Source organism: Ciona intestinalis, unplaced genomic scaffold, assembly GCF_000224145.3.
Source record: "Ciona intestinalis unplaced genomic scaffold, KH HT000133.1, whole genome shotgun sequence".
NCBI lineage: Eukaryota > Metazoa > Chordata > Ascidiacea > Phlebobranchia > Cionidae > Ciona > Ciona intestinalis.
In genome coordinates, this window is record NW_004190455.1 from 120,937 (window position 1) to 136,111 (window position 15,175).

A 15,175-nucleotide genomic window follows, 5' to 3' on the forward strand; every position below is an offset into this window, starting at 1 on the left:
CTTTACCACATAATATCCATTTACCTTGATCGTGTTTTAAACAATTATCAGCAGTCTATGGAAGTCGTAAGGATACAGATTTATAAATCTTTTAATGTTCTTTGTTTACTACCAATTAGATCTAGAAAATAGAATGAAAAGTTGTCCCATCTTTCCCCACCCTACTATAAAATAAAAAGTGACGGTTAACGGAAACAAGTTATGAAGCTTAATCAGATCGTAATGTCCGACACGTGTTTCTAGTTGCATTTCTGTAGCGATGTGGTCTAACCGGTTCATAACCCTCAAGTACTAAACCAAACCAAACCACCAACGTTAAACACACGCGTGGCAAGGTTGCATTGAATATTGCATTCGGTTATATAGTAAGGTTGGGAAAGATGGGACACCTTTTTATTATATTTTACTCGTCCCATATGGTAATAAACAAAGAATATAAATATGTATAAAATTGTCTCCCCACGAATCCCATAGAGCATAGACCGTTGTTAATAACACGATCAGGATATTTGGATATTATGTGCAAAAAGTGCCCGGTCTTCCCCCACCCTATTATAACTTAAGATATATAAACTCGTATACTTTTTGCTGGGTGTAATAGGACAATCTTTTATTTAATGAATACAAAGGTTTTACTTCTGTAGCGTGTTATAACAACTTTCGTTTTGCTTTAACGTTATCGTCTCTACGTTTTTGTATTATTGTAACTCCTTTGTTAACCGAAGATACGAAATAAAGTTGAACGTATGTAACTTATTTATCATCACATGGCAGGGTAACGACAGTCGTTATAACACGGGTGTTCTGTTTCATACACCTCGTGTCCGCTTACAAGTTACCATGTATGTAACTGATTTATCCTCGCATGGCGGGGCAACGGCAGTCGTTATAACACGGATGTTTTGTTTCATACACCTTGTGCCCGAGATACTATGTATGTAACTTTGATTGCTTTTTTATTACACCAACGAAAACTGCATGTTGTATAAGAAGTTTCAAAACCTGATTTGCAACAATAATTAAAAATCATCGGTTATTCATTTTTCACAGCCATGATTCTAAAATCCGTCGCCCGTCTTACGTGTTCCACAATTAAAGAGACAACGTGAGTAATTCGCTTCAGGCGATTGCAGTAATATGAACACTGTCGGTTTACTATCAAGAAATAAGGGTCAGCGAGTTACAGACATTGTATTCTTAGTGTATCAGAATGTTGTTGCTGTATTGGAAAATATGTGTTTCTGTTAACGGTAACTGTTCTTTGTAATAATTAATTGTTCGTCTCTTCGATTACGGTAGCGAAGATTTAGAAATATTTTAAACGGAAATGCAAGATATAGCGACAAAACAACAGTTGGTAAAACGCACTTACAATTAAAAACATATTTATATTTAGTTGGAAGAAAATAATCGTGGTCGCTACACCTAGCAGACAAACGAGCCATGATTGCTGGATTACTGGAACAATTGTGTCTTGCCTTTTGAGCGCAAAAGAAACTAAAAAAAGACAAGAAAAACAAGAAAAATGACAATTTTTCGAAAGCTGTTCGGTCGAACCAGGATATTTTCAGTCAGATGCAAACGAAAGGTTGGGACGAACAGGTCGAAGAAATGTCTGGTCTCTATTACTGTGATGTTATTTATAGTTTTTGTTTATCAACAACGAGCGCAAAGGTTGGTGGTGAATTTGAAATAATACATTATCCGTATAGTAGGATGTGGTGACATTTTGACACCTTCAGCACATAATACCCAAATATCCTGATTGAGTTTTAAACAATTAACAACGGTCTATGGAAGTCGTGAGGATACGGTTTTATAATTCTTTGAATTTTCTTTGTTTATTACTAAATAAAACGAGAAAATAAATTGAAAATGTGTCCCGTCTTCCCCACCCTACTATATATTAATTGTTAGTGGGTTGATGAAACGATATGATATTCACGGTTACCTACCTATATATACCTATGGCAATCAACTGGTCGTGCCGGCGTTAGCTTGTAAACCACAGCAGTTTTTGAGAAAGTACACTAATGTATTAGTCATGGGTGGTAAAGCATACAGTAACACAATTATTCTATCATTTGTCGTATTCTAACTACATAGTAATTACACCAAGCACGAAGTGTATGGAACATACGTGTTATAACGACTGACATTATAGTCTGATGGATTTATTGCAGCCACGCTTTTACTCGAGTAGCTTTTACCCGCAGCCTGTTTTAACAGCTGTCGTTTTGCTGCTGTAAATGCATTTCTCTTTGTTGTATTATATTATTTATTTTGGTCTTCGTTACTTTATTAAAAGAGATAAATAAAAATTATTTAGTGTTATGCTAATAGCCGCTCTCGTTGCCCCCACTCGAAAATACAGCAGTTACATTCATTAATTTATCCATATACTGTTCTACTTTAGATTTGTTCACCAAGTCAAATCATCGGCGTTGCTTTCGTTAAATACGACCCAATCCACGTTTAACTTAAGGTCAAATACGATAGTTAGCAATGCTGAAGGACCTCCAATACAACCTACGTTGGACTTGAAAAACTGTAGCAATAATGAGTTGGGTAAGACAAGGAATATTTTGCATATTTACTTTCATTGGTTATTTCCACCTTAACAATTAAAACGCTCTTTTAGAGTCGTCAGGATACGGTTATATAATTGTCTAAATACTCTTTGTTTACTACCAAATGGGACAAAAAAGAGAATGAAAACATGTCCCTTACCTCACCATACCATAAATATAAAAAAGGGAATAAGTTTCATTCATCCATTTAGAACTGCCAGTTCAAACTACCACAATTGGCCATCAATCATGGCAGCAATATTCAATCACGGATAAATTAACACCTGTTGTAATATATAGTAGGGTGGGGGAAGATGGGGCACCTTTAGCACATAATATCCAAATATCCTGATCGTGTTTTAAACAATTAACAACGTTCTATGGGAGTCGTGAGGATATAGTTTTATAATTATTTGATTTTTCTTTGTTTTCTACCAAATAGAAAGTTAAAATAGAACGGAAAATTTCCTTTCTTTAATAAAGGTAACTTACTTTATCCTCGCGTGGTCGGAAAACGACAGTCGTTACCACACGGGTTTAACACCTCAGGCCAGCTTACGAGTTACCATGTATGTTACTTCGTGGGTAATTATTTCTGTTAATTTGGACAACCCATCAGTGACCACTGGGTTGGAGAAATTGCCGTTAAGTGTCTTGCCCAAGGACTTTTCCCCCACCCTATAATGCTTATTGTTATTTCAAAATTCAAGTTGGACCGATGGCCATTAACCCGAACATTACACCCAATTTTGACGAAGTGGAAAATGCATCAAGTATTCACTTGTTGAAGAATGGATGTTATACGCCAACAACCTGCATACCAAGGTGGGATAAATACTTTATATTTGTGTTACTTACACCATATAGCATGGTACTGGTAACTTAGGTGGTAACTTACAAATCTTAGTGTATATACCATTTATGAACGATTGTAACTTGTTTATTCTCGCAACGACAGTCATTATAACACGGGTGTTATGTTTCATACACCTCTTGCTTACAAGTTACAGCGTATGTAACTTTGTGGGTGATTGTTTTTCTGTGTGGCTGATAATTTAGACAATCTAACAGTGACCACTGGGTTAGAGCCAACTACAAGTGTCTTGGCCAAGCACACATATACGTCCACAATGATGGCAGAGACAACCTTATGCATACAACAATAGTGATAAAACATTTAGTTTATTGCAGGCAAAAAGTCGCTGTTATCATTCCGTTCAAAGAAAGAGATGCTCATCTAAAAACATTGTTGTTTTACCTTCACCCGATGTTGCAACGGCAGAAAATAAGTTACTGCATTTTCGTCGCTGAGCAGGTAAGAGGTGGAATTTACTTTAATATTTTAAAGCGTTTTTTTTTTTATTTAATGCACGATTTTTACAATCCTGCATGTATAGTAGGGTGGAGTGAGATGTTTCATTCTCTTTTCTCGTCCCATTTAGTAGTATACAAAGAATACTTACAAAATTGTAGAACCGTATCCTCACGTCTCTAAAAGAGCGCTGGTAATTGTTTAAAAAACGATTAGAACATGGGGAGTATTATGCAATAACGGTATCCATCTTACACTCAGTAATATAACTATACGATTAAAAACATAATTTTTTTTTTCTGATTCACAATTCACATTTTCTATTCGTGCAAATCGACAACATCAGGAAATGCGAGATTACGTGCTAACAGTATTATATACCAAACAATGGTATAAAATGCGACCATAAAATTTTATTAATTATCTTTTTTCTCAATTTTCATTTCTCTTTTATTTCAGTTCGACGATGGTCAGTTTAACAAAGCCATGATAATGAACGCTGCGTTTGAAGAAGCGATGAAACACGATTGGTTTGATTGTATTATATTTCATGACGTGGATATGATTCCAGAGGATGATAGGAATCTTTATGTTTGTGGGGAACAGCCCCGTCATATTTCGCCAGGTATAACGTAGTTGAGTCGTATGAACATTTGTAAGTAATATAGTTGGGTGGGGGAAGATGGGACACCTTTTCATTCTATTTTATCCTTCGATTTGGTAAAAAAAAACGAAGAATGTTTAAAGAATTATAAAACCGTATCCCCACGACTTCCATAGACCGTTGTTAATTGTTTAAAACACGATCAGAATAGTTTAATATTATATGCTAAAGGTGACCCATTGCCCATACACTACTAAATATGGCTAAGTGGTATATAAAAGTAATCGAACCTGTACCTTGGTTACAAGCTTACTAACCACACTAAGTTACAACGCTTTTAAATCATATTCCAATTCCACCATATTCACCACAGTAGCAACAAAAATCCAACAACCCATTTACCCGGTTCAAGTTAAGTCCTTTATTTACCCACTACCGCATTCCTGTCATATCATATTCCCATTCCACCATGTTCTGATTCATTTCCATTTCCACAGCCATTGACAAGTTCGATTACAAGTCCCATTACGGCACAGAGTTTGGAGGTGTGACCGGTATAACGCCTGCGCAATACAGGAAAGCTAATGGGCATTCCAACCAATTCTGGGGTTGGGGTGGAGAAGATAACGATATGGAGTTCCGTATATTTAACAGGTGGTTTATTTAACGTTAATAAGAGGCAAAGTAATATAGTAGGGTGGGGGAAGATAGGAAATCTCTTAACTCTATTTTTCGTCCCATTTGGTAGTAAACAAAGAACATTCAAAGAAATATAAAACCATATCCTCACGACTTCCATAGACCGTTGTTAATTGTTTAAAACATGATCAGGATATTTGGATATTATGTGCTAAAGGTTTCCCATCTTCCTCCACCTTACTGTATTAAATGGACACAGAGATATACGGGTATTTTGTTTCATATATATCTTGTACCCGCTTACCAGTTACCACGTATGTAACTTTGTGGGTGATTGTTTTTCTGCATATGGCTGACAGCATTAGTGACCACTGGGTTGGAGCAATTGCCTTTACCTATCTTACACCTACAAAGGTTTTATTCGGTTACGATGAGCGTCTAACGTTCGGTCACAGTACATATACCCATATATACAAAACCACAAGCTATATTAACTTGTTTTATTCCAGCGGGATGAAAATAATTCCATCTCCTTCTAAAATTGGAAGATACAAAATGATCGTCCATACACACCCTTGGAAGTTCAGCGCAAACAAATTCCCGTGAGTAACTTTCTATAATTTGTGTTTTCGTTATTTTTTATTTTACATTAAATTCTGATTAAACAATTTTTAAACAAATATATAGTAGGGTGGGGAAGATGGAACACCTTTTCATTCTATTTTCTCTTCCCATTTGGTAGTAAACAAAGACCATTCAAAGAATTATGAAACCGTATCCTCACGACTCCCATAGACCGTTGTTAATTGTTTAAAACATGATCAGGATATTTGGATACTGTGTGCTAAAGGTGTCCCATCTTACCCCAACCCATCTTCCCCCACCCTACTCTATACCTTACATTTAAAAACCTTTAGCAGAGTTAGAAGCGGCTCCGGTAATCGCTGTCTAAATAAATTCGCATATGTTGCTAACAAATTGATATCCACGCATTCTTTTCACTTAACATTATTGATCGTTTCTACAGAAAAAAACTTAACTGACAGCAAGTTTTAGATTTCTAATTCCTTTTACAGAACCCGTTTAAACAAGACTCGCGTCGCGAGAGCGAAAACTGATGGTTTGTCCGACTTACAATACCGCTTGGTTGGAAGCGAATCGAACCCTCTTTACACGAAGTGGTTTATCGATATTAGGAAGATTGAAGTTAAGCGGATAACTCTTTACATTGATGACAAACCAGCCATGGATATTGACATCGAACCAGGTTGGTTGGCGGTTTGTTTTATGTATTTCGCATCAATTTATATTGGTACCTGTATATCGGGTAGCGGGTATGTGTTATATTTAAGTTGCATGTATACCAATCTTATATAGGGCTTATATATTATACTTGTAAATTATTTATCCTCGCGTGGCCGGAAAAAACAGTCGTTATAACACGGGTGTTTTGTTTTATACACCTCGTGCCCGCTTACAAGTTACCACGTATGTAACTTATTTATCCTCGCATGGCGGGGCAACGACAGTCGTTATAACACGGGTGTTCTGTTTCATACACCTCGTGCCCGCTTACCGCCATGTATGTAACTTTGTGAGTGATTGTTTTTTTTGACAACCCATTAGTGACCACTGGGTTAAAGCAATTGTTGTTAAGCGTCTTGCCCAAGCATACACATACATACACCTCCAATGGTGGTATGGCAACTCTTGTGTATAATAGTTCCCTGTATACCTATATTTTGCTTATGGAGAGAGTGCTCTAAAGCGTTATACAAAGAAGTAATCGATTTTTAAATTTTCCAGGAAAATGTAGATGGGAGCGAGTCGAAGGAAAATACTTAGATTTCAGCATCGAGTTAACGAACATAAAAGAAGCAGCGCCATTGGTTGAACGATATTTAAAAACAAAGAAACAAACCGTTGTCCCTCCGCATGTTAAGCTACCTTCTACCCCAACCTCGCAATTTCGGTTTTCTATCGTTGAAAACTTCGACGACGCGACCACTTTATGCGACAAGATCGCTCCTTTATGCGTGGGGGTTCAAAAGGAAAACAGCGAAGAGAAATACACGCTGCGACGCAGCAACATGCCGAGAAATATCGTTATAAGCGGCCCAGTGTTGGAAACCCCACCAACCGAGGACCCTTCGTTCCCGTTTAACTTTACAAGCCCAAGACGAAAGCTGTTTTTCCCAAACAAGGTCGCCCATGTTAGATACTGCCCTGGGAGTTCGGGCGATTATCAAATGTTGAAGAAGACGATAAAAACGACGTATGCAGATTTCTCTATGCCGCAACATTGGTTCAAATTTGATGTTCAATTTACTGTAAGTATATTTTTATATATTGGGGTATGCGTATACCGCGTATAATCCATCATTTATTTAACCTAGCGTAGCGGCCTAACGCAGAATTATATAGTAGGGTGGGGAAAGATGGGACACCTTATCATTCTATTTTCTCGTCACATTTGGTAGTAAACAAAGAAAATTTTAATAATTATCAAACCGTATCCTCACGACTCCCATAGACCGTTGTTAATTGTTTAAAACACGATCAGGATATTTAGATAGTATATGCTATGGGTTCCCGTCTTTTCCCGCAGTATTATATAACAATGTATGTATGCTTGTCCTTAAATATTTACCTTTATAGGTTATAAAGTCGCCGTCCGCCTATATTTATTACAAGGACAGCAGATATTTCGAAGCCCAAACCAACAAAGAACAAAGTAAGTCTTGGTACCAAGTTATTACTTGAATAACGACAGTCGTTATAATACGGGTGTTTTGTTTCATACACCTCCTGCCAGCTTGCGAGTTACCACGTATATGTAACTTATTCATCCTCACATGGCGGGGCAACGACAGTCGTTATAACACTGGTGTTCTGTTTCATACACCTCGTGTCTGCTTACGAGTTACCACGAATGTAACTTTTTTGGTGGTTGTATTTCTGCATGTCTGACACTTTTGGACAACCCATTAGTGACCGCTGGGCTGAAGCAATTCCCGTTACGTGTTTTGCCTAATTACAAATATACGCTCACAATGGTGGCGGCGATCAGTCTCGAACCTGTACCATCCATGGTATAGAAGACATACGTTCCTCATCCACAGCGCAAAACTTTTTTTAACTATCTTCATGTACTTACAGACACGTTCAGGTTTTCGTGGCCGGGAGGGAGGACGCCAAACTTCAACAACGTCGATACACCTCGAGAATATACTTTCCAAACTACACAGTTCCCAATTTCTAACATACCAGGTCGGCATCGCTACGTATTATCCGAAACTTATGTTTTCATTCTCTTTCTTCGTCCCATTTAGTTGTAAACAAAGACTATTTACATGATTATACAACAGTAATTGTGGCATAAAAAAAAAAACTAGTGGGGTGGGAGAAGATGGGACACTTTTTCTTTCTATTGTCTTGTCCCATTTGGTATTAAACAAAGAAAATTCAAATATAAAACCATATTCTTACGACTTTCATAGACCGTTGTTAATTGTTTAAAACACGATCAGGATATTTGAATATTATGTGCTAAAGGTGTCCCATCTTCCCCCACCCAACTATATATATGATGAAGGGTGGGGGAAGATGGCCCATATTTTTATCTCCTTTCTCCGTCTAATTTAATGATAATTGTTAAAGCTACGGGTTTATCACTAAATATACTGTAATCACTATATTGGAAGAACAATTGAGTCGTATGAACATTTGTAAGTAATATAGTTGGGTGGGGGAAGATAGGACACCTTTTCATTCTATTTTATCCTTCGATTTGGTAAAAAAAAACGAAGAATATTTAAATAATTATCAAACCGTTATTTCTCACGACTTCCATAGACCGTTGTTATAATTGTTTAAAACACGATTAGGAAATACGGGACGTAGGTGCTAACGGTACCATGGCCTACTCATTACAATGTGTAGGCGGATGCATTGAGTAGGCCATGACGGTGTTTATCGTATCCCCCCGTTATATTATTTGAAAAGTGTTTTTATCAAAGGTTGCTACTCTGTTGAAAGCAGGATCACCGATCATTTGAACCAACCCTTGTACCAGTGGAACTGGTGGTTTGAAGTTAGCAGTGGGAACAAGGAGATTGATGCTCGGTTAAGGGAGGAATATTGGAGGTAAAACAATGGGTGGAACTTGTTTGTTTGGTTATCCTCGCATGGCGGGGCAACAACAATCGTTATAACACGGGTTTTCTGTTTTATACACTTCGTGTCTGCTTACAAGTTACCACGTATGTAACTTGTTTATCCTCGCATGGCGGGGCAATGACAGTCGCTATAGCACGAATGTTCTGTTTAGACTTCGTGTCCGATTACAAGTTACCACGAATGTAACTTATTTATCCTCGCATGGCGGGGCAATGACAGTCGCTATAACACAGGTGTTCTGTTTCATACACCTCGTGCCTACTTACGAGTTACCACGCTCGTAGTTTGGTTGTTCTTTTTTGTGTATACCCTTTACGCAAGAATAAATCTAATAATCAAAAGACTTATTAACTCTTTGTTTCACAGAAACCGTTCAAAAGAACAAGCAATGAAAGCTAAGATGGCGCGAGCGGTGAGCATGCAACGAAGAAAGGATGCGATGGATCTGAAACGACAACGAGAACGAGAAAAGAAGATTGCTAAATTTCATGTAATTTTATAAAATTATTTTTACTTTAGGTTTAGCACGTCTATGTTTATTTACCGTACGGGGGTAAGATGGGATACCGTTAGCGCATTATATCCCACATTTTTCTGATCAGGTTTTAAACAATTAAAAACGTGCTGTTTCAGAGTGGACACAGTTATTTCTGTAAATATTTCTTGTTTACTACCAAATGGACGAACAAGGTGAATCAAAACATTCCCACTTTACCCCACCCTAATATACAGTAGAGTGGGGGAAGATGGGACACCTATTAACTCTATTTTCTCGCCACATTTAGTAGTAAACAAAGAACATTCAAAGAATTATAAAACTATATGCCCAAGACTCCGATTGGTCGTTGTTAATTGTTTAAAACACGATCAGGATATTCGGACATTATGTGCTAAAGGTGTCCCATCTTCCCCCACCCCACTCTATTCCCTTTTGTTGGTATTGTTTTTCAATAAAGCGCCATTTTATTCAAAAAAACGGCACTCAACCTGTCGTATTTGTAATTTACTTTTTTTTCCAATTATTGTTTACAGATGTCGCTTAAAGAAATCACTCTACCACCTGCGGACAGATGGCCCAAAAAGGAAACAAACGTAAGAATTATTGATATAAATTGGCCTATTTAATCTGCTCGGGGAAGTGGCAGTCAAATTTGTCAACACCCGTGTTATAACGACTGTCGATTCCCGCAATTTCCCTGCCATGCGAGGATAAATAAGTTACATAGGTGGTAACTCGTAAGCGGACATGAGGTGTATGAAACAGAAAACCCGCGTTATAACAACTGTCAAAAGAGATGAAAAGGGATAAATAAGTTCAGAACAATCTCATTTTTATGAAACCTCCATTTACAAACAGGTTGACACAGACGAAATAAACGAAGCAGTTGTTGTCGGCAACGGTCAAATCAAACCTTACGATCCAAACAACAGTTTGCCACCTGTCGTACAAGCGGTGGGAAACACAAGAACTTACGAACCGAAAGTTGCCGTTAGTCGAAAATATCACACGGGTTTGCCGCAAAAACTACGAACTCATAATGTTAAAAATGGGGCAATTTATTAGTTTATTATAAGGGTGGGGTAAAACGGGACACCTTAGGTACATATTATCCAAATATCCGGATCGTGTTTTAAACAATTAACAACGGTCTATTGGAGTTGTGAGGATACGGTTTTATAATTTTTTGTTTGCTATCAATGGGACGAGAAAACAAAAATATGTCCCATCTTCCCCCACTCTACTGTAATACACAACTCTCAGGTCTGAAATCTTCACGTTTAATTCAGAGTGGTAGATTATAATGGCAATCATACATTACTGCTCTCATCGTTTTTGTTGCAACTTTTTATTAGGCCTAGTTTAACAGCAAAACATTGGCGACCTAATTTCCGAAACTACATTTCACACAACTTTTGTAAGCATGCAATAAAATGATTTAACTTTTACAATAAAAGTCAGGTGTTTGTGAACCACTGTAGTAGACGACCCAAATCAAATGGTGACCCAGGGGTACATAAGCATCATACTTTAGAATTATTATAATTATGGTCGAAAATTAAACCCGTGTTAAAATCAAATGTACTTTATCAAATGTCTATTAGTTTTCGTGGCATGTTGTTATTTTAAACATGTTTTATGCCAAAATAAAAATGTACTATACCTATTCGTGGTTATTTCGTCAATAAATGCTACAGAAAACAGTATTATATGTTAGAGTTGGATGGGGGGGAATTGGCAACTTTCCATTCCATTTGGTAATAAAGATCTGCCAAAGTTGTCCCATGTTACCCCACAGTTTGGTTAAAACAACCACATAAATGCAGCAGCTGACAGGCAATACCAGAGTTTTCTTAATATATATATATAGTACTGTGGGGTAAGATGAATACTAATATAACCCAAAACCCAATATTTCGAATTATTTTATGTATGGCTGATAATTTAGACAACCCAATATTGACCACTGGGTTGGAGCAATTACCACCAAATAATTACAACACGCATGGAAGTATGTTTTACTAAACGTAGTTTCCAACAAGTTAAAATCAAACTTTTATTTCGCAGTAGAATATTGGGTACAAATAGTTACATACGCAAATCACTTGTAAAAGACAGCGTTTAAAAGTAGGAGTCAAATATTCAACTTTTGCCGGTCTTATTAAAACTTAAGAAAACAATATGATTGTTTAAATTTAATTGGAAAGTATTTTTTATGGATTGTAGATTTATTTTATTATAAGCAGAAAAACATAGCAGCGTTAATAATGTGTCTATGTACAATGAGAGTTCTACACGTGAATTCACCGGTAAACTAGAAATATATCAGTGGACAAGTTTGTGAAGGAATCAATTCTATTTCTTTCGTCTGGAAAATAAAATATAATAAATGAATGTAACTTATTTATCCTCGCGTGGTGAGGCAACGACAGTCGTTATAACACTGGTGTTCTGTTTCATACACCTCGTGCCCGCTTACAAGTTACCACGTATGTAACTTATTTATCCTCGCATGGGGAAGCAACGATAGTCGCTATAACACTGGTGTTCTGTTTCATACACCTTGTGCTCGCTTACAAGTTACCACGCATGTAACTTGTTTATTCAACCATGGCGGGGCAACGATAGTCGTTATAACACCGGTGCTCTGTTTCACACACCTCGTGCTCGCTTACGAGTTACCATGTAGGTAGGCTTTGTAACTTTATGGTTATCGTTTTTCAGCATGGCTGGTAACCTAGACAAACCATCAGTGACCACTGGGTTGGACCAAATGGAAATAAGTGTTTTGCCCAAAGACAATAGTAGCAGCATCAAGCTTTGAACCCGGTATCCTCCACTTAAACAATTGCTCCAACCACTTTGGTGCGTCACCAGGTATAAATTACAACAAACCTACTTGCTTGAAGCCACAACTCCAGTATTGTTGCCGATTCCGTAAGCACACTAGAACAATATTATCAAACGGTTAGATAACATAGATAACTAAAAATTATTCATAAACTTTTAGCAATTAAATTGATTAAAAGTAATTTAAATATATTAATAAAAAAGACTACATGGCTTATGGCTATTGTAGCAGACAGGTTAAAAAACAGACTTATTTAATTATTCTTTAGTTTTTCCAATTTGCAAAGAATTTTCAATTTGTATTTCGGTTTAAATTTCTGTGAACCAATTCTAACTAAACACACAAACACAAATTATTAATATTTTTCTATACAGTTTAATGTTAATAATCTAAATTAATATTTACTCTGGTTTCGACATCGGTCCAACTCGATTGTTCGTCGGCTGAAACCTCGTCGACCGAGGTCGTTGAACGTCGTTTTCTATCAAATACAATATTTTAATAATAACAGACTTTATTTATTAAGACATAGGCGGGAAGTAACAAACTTATATAAACACAGGGGAGGCAGGGATAGTTAGACACACAATCTTGTAAACCAAATCTAAGTTATCGGTTGTAATGTTTACTAATTAATGCAGTAAATAAAATATGTGTTATACATATGAGGGTCATAAGTTTTAGGGTTGGCTTGCCTCTCCTGCCACCCCAGGTTTGGTGCCAATCATGTGGTTCAGGGAGGCAGTGTCGTATTCCACAATTAAAAATATTAAATAAAAGAGAATGGCAACAATGTTTTTAAACATTTTCGGAACAAAGGACGAACCTCTGTTGTTGCGTGTTCTTCTTATTTTTCTTTGGATCGTGTTGTTTCAAAGTTTCAATATCAACAAACTGAACTTGTTGACCTCCTGATCTGGTGTGGAATACTTCACCCTACAAGTGTGTGCGGGGGGTTGGTGGTTAATACAGTAAAAAACACAAGTTACCTCTTATTTATCCTAGCATGGCGGGCGATGACAGTTGTTCTAACGCAGGTGTTCAGATTCATACACCTCGTGCTCGCTTACCAGTTACCAGGTATGTACCTTATTTATCCTCGCGTTAGGGAAACGACAGTCGTTATAACATGGGTGTTCTGTTTCATACATCTTGTGCCCGCTTACGAGTTACCACGTATGTAACTTATTTATCCTCGCGTTAGGGAAACGACAGTCGTTATAACATGGGTGTTCTGTTTCATACACCTCGTGCCCGCTTACAAGTTACCACATATGTAACTTATTTATCCTCGCATGGCGGGGCAACGACAGTCGTTATAACATGGGTGTTCTGTTTCATACACCTCGTGCCCGCTTACAAGTTACCAAGCATTAAGTTACAATTTATATTCCCACCTTAACCAGCTGTGTCTCGATCTCCCCATCTTTATCCTCACTTTGGTGAGTGAGTAAATACTTTGAAGCGCCCGCTACGTCCTTGGGTGACGGGACGTTAACCACTCGGTTTGGTCGGATAGCTGGCTGGAGGATGGTTTCTGTGATAAAACATTTTATAGAGAATTCTACAACAGTGTTATTTGGCCAATGGTTTTTAAAATATTATATTATAAAGTTATTAACACTTGAACAATGTTAAACCAATGGAGTTATAGGTTTGACGCATTACATGTTTATTAACAATGCACTTGTTTTATTGCAAAACTTCTGAAATAATAATGTTTTAAAACATAAATAGAATGAAAAGGTGTCCCATCTTCCCCCACCCTACTATACTAATATTGTCCCATCTTCCCCCACCCTACTATACTAATATTGTCCCATCTTCCCCCACCCTACTATACTAATATTGTCCCATCTTCCCCCACCCTACTATACTAATATTGTCCCATCTTCCCCCACCCTACTATACTAATATTGTCCCATCTTCCCCCACCCTACTATACTAATATTGTCCCATCTTCCCCCACCCTACTATACTAATATTGTCCCATCTTCCCCCACCCTACTATACTAATATTGTCCCATCTTCCCCCACCCTACTATACTAATATTGTCCCATCTTCCCCCACCCTACTATACTAATATTATTTTAAAGTAATGTTATTATAGTAGGTATGGGCACCAACATTGTTAACACAAGGATGTATAGCAACATACTTATGTTATAAACACTCCAAAACACTAAGGTTATTAGGTATATGCGCACACTGGTGTTGGGGCCTAATAGGGCCATTTAAATTCTTACAGAGCAGTGGGGAAAATTATAATAGTTTAGTTTTTAATACAATTTAAATGCATGTTTTCCACCATCAATGCAACCCACCTGTTTGTATAGTAGAGCTTGGTAGATGGGCCAGCCAGTTGGGGTTGTTTGAACATGAACGACGATGCTTTGGTGCGATTGGTGCGCCTGGCTGTAAGGTTAACATTAACCATTTAATGGAGTACTATGGACATAGGCACCTATTTTTTTATAAAAAGGGGTGACCTTTTCACCTTATCCCATTTTATTACTAGTT

General features: G+C 37.3%; 2 protein-coding genes across 3 annotated transcripts in view; one reads left to right on the forward strand and one right to left on the reverse strand.

The window, feature by feature from the left end:
- Positions 1-1,387: 1,387 nt before the first annotated feature.
- LOC100181252 lies at positions 1,388-11,509 on the forward strand. The gene is made up of 15 exons (XM_009863903.3): positions 1,388-1,674; positions 2,417-2,568; positions 3,281-3,395; positions 3,762-3,885; positions 4,342-4,507; positions 4,984-5,140; positions 5,635-5,727; positions 6,202-6,392; positions 6,932-7,455; positions 7,784-7,859; positions 8,285-8,395; positions 9,145-9,271; positions 9,671-9,794; positions 10,337-10,396; positions 10,662-11,509. The coding sequence occupies exons 1-15, from the start codon at positions 1,526-1,528 to the stop codon at positions 10,866-10,868; spliced, it is 2,376 nt and encodes a 791-aa protein (XP_009862205.2). The 5' UTR covers positions 1,388-1,525; the 3' UTR covers positions 10,869-11,509.
- A 336-nt stretch (positions 11,510-11,845) lies between these two features.
- Positions 11,846-15,175, reverse strand: part of LOC100187303 (kinesin-like protein KIF23) — a 14,382-nt gene continuing 11,052 nt past the window's right edge. For both annotated transcript variants that reach the window (XM_018816067.2, XM_002124619.3), the window contains 5 exons: positions 14,052-14,191; positions 13,481-13,590; positions 13,060-13,135; positions 12,703-12,749; positions 11,846-12,171 (listed from right to left, as the gene is read on the reverse strand). In XM_018816067.2, the coding sequence (XP_018671612.1) occupies positions 12,159-12,171; positions 12,703-12,749; positions 13,060-13,135; positions 13,481-13,590; positions 14,052-14,191 (386 nt within the window). In that variant the 3' untranslated portion in view covers positions 11,846-12,158. The remainder of the gene's footprint in view (positions 12,172-12,702; positions 12,750-13,059; positions 13,136-13,480; positions 13,591-14,051; positions 14,192-15,175) is intronic.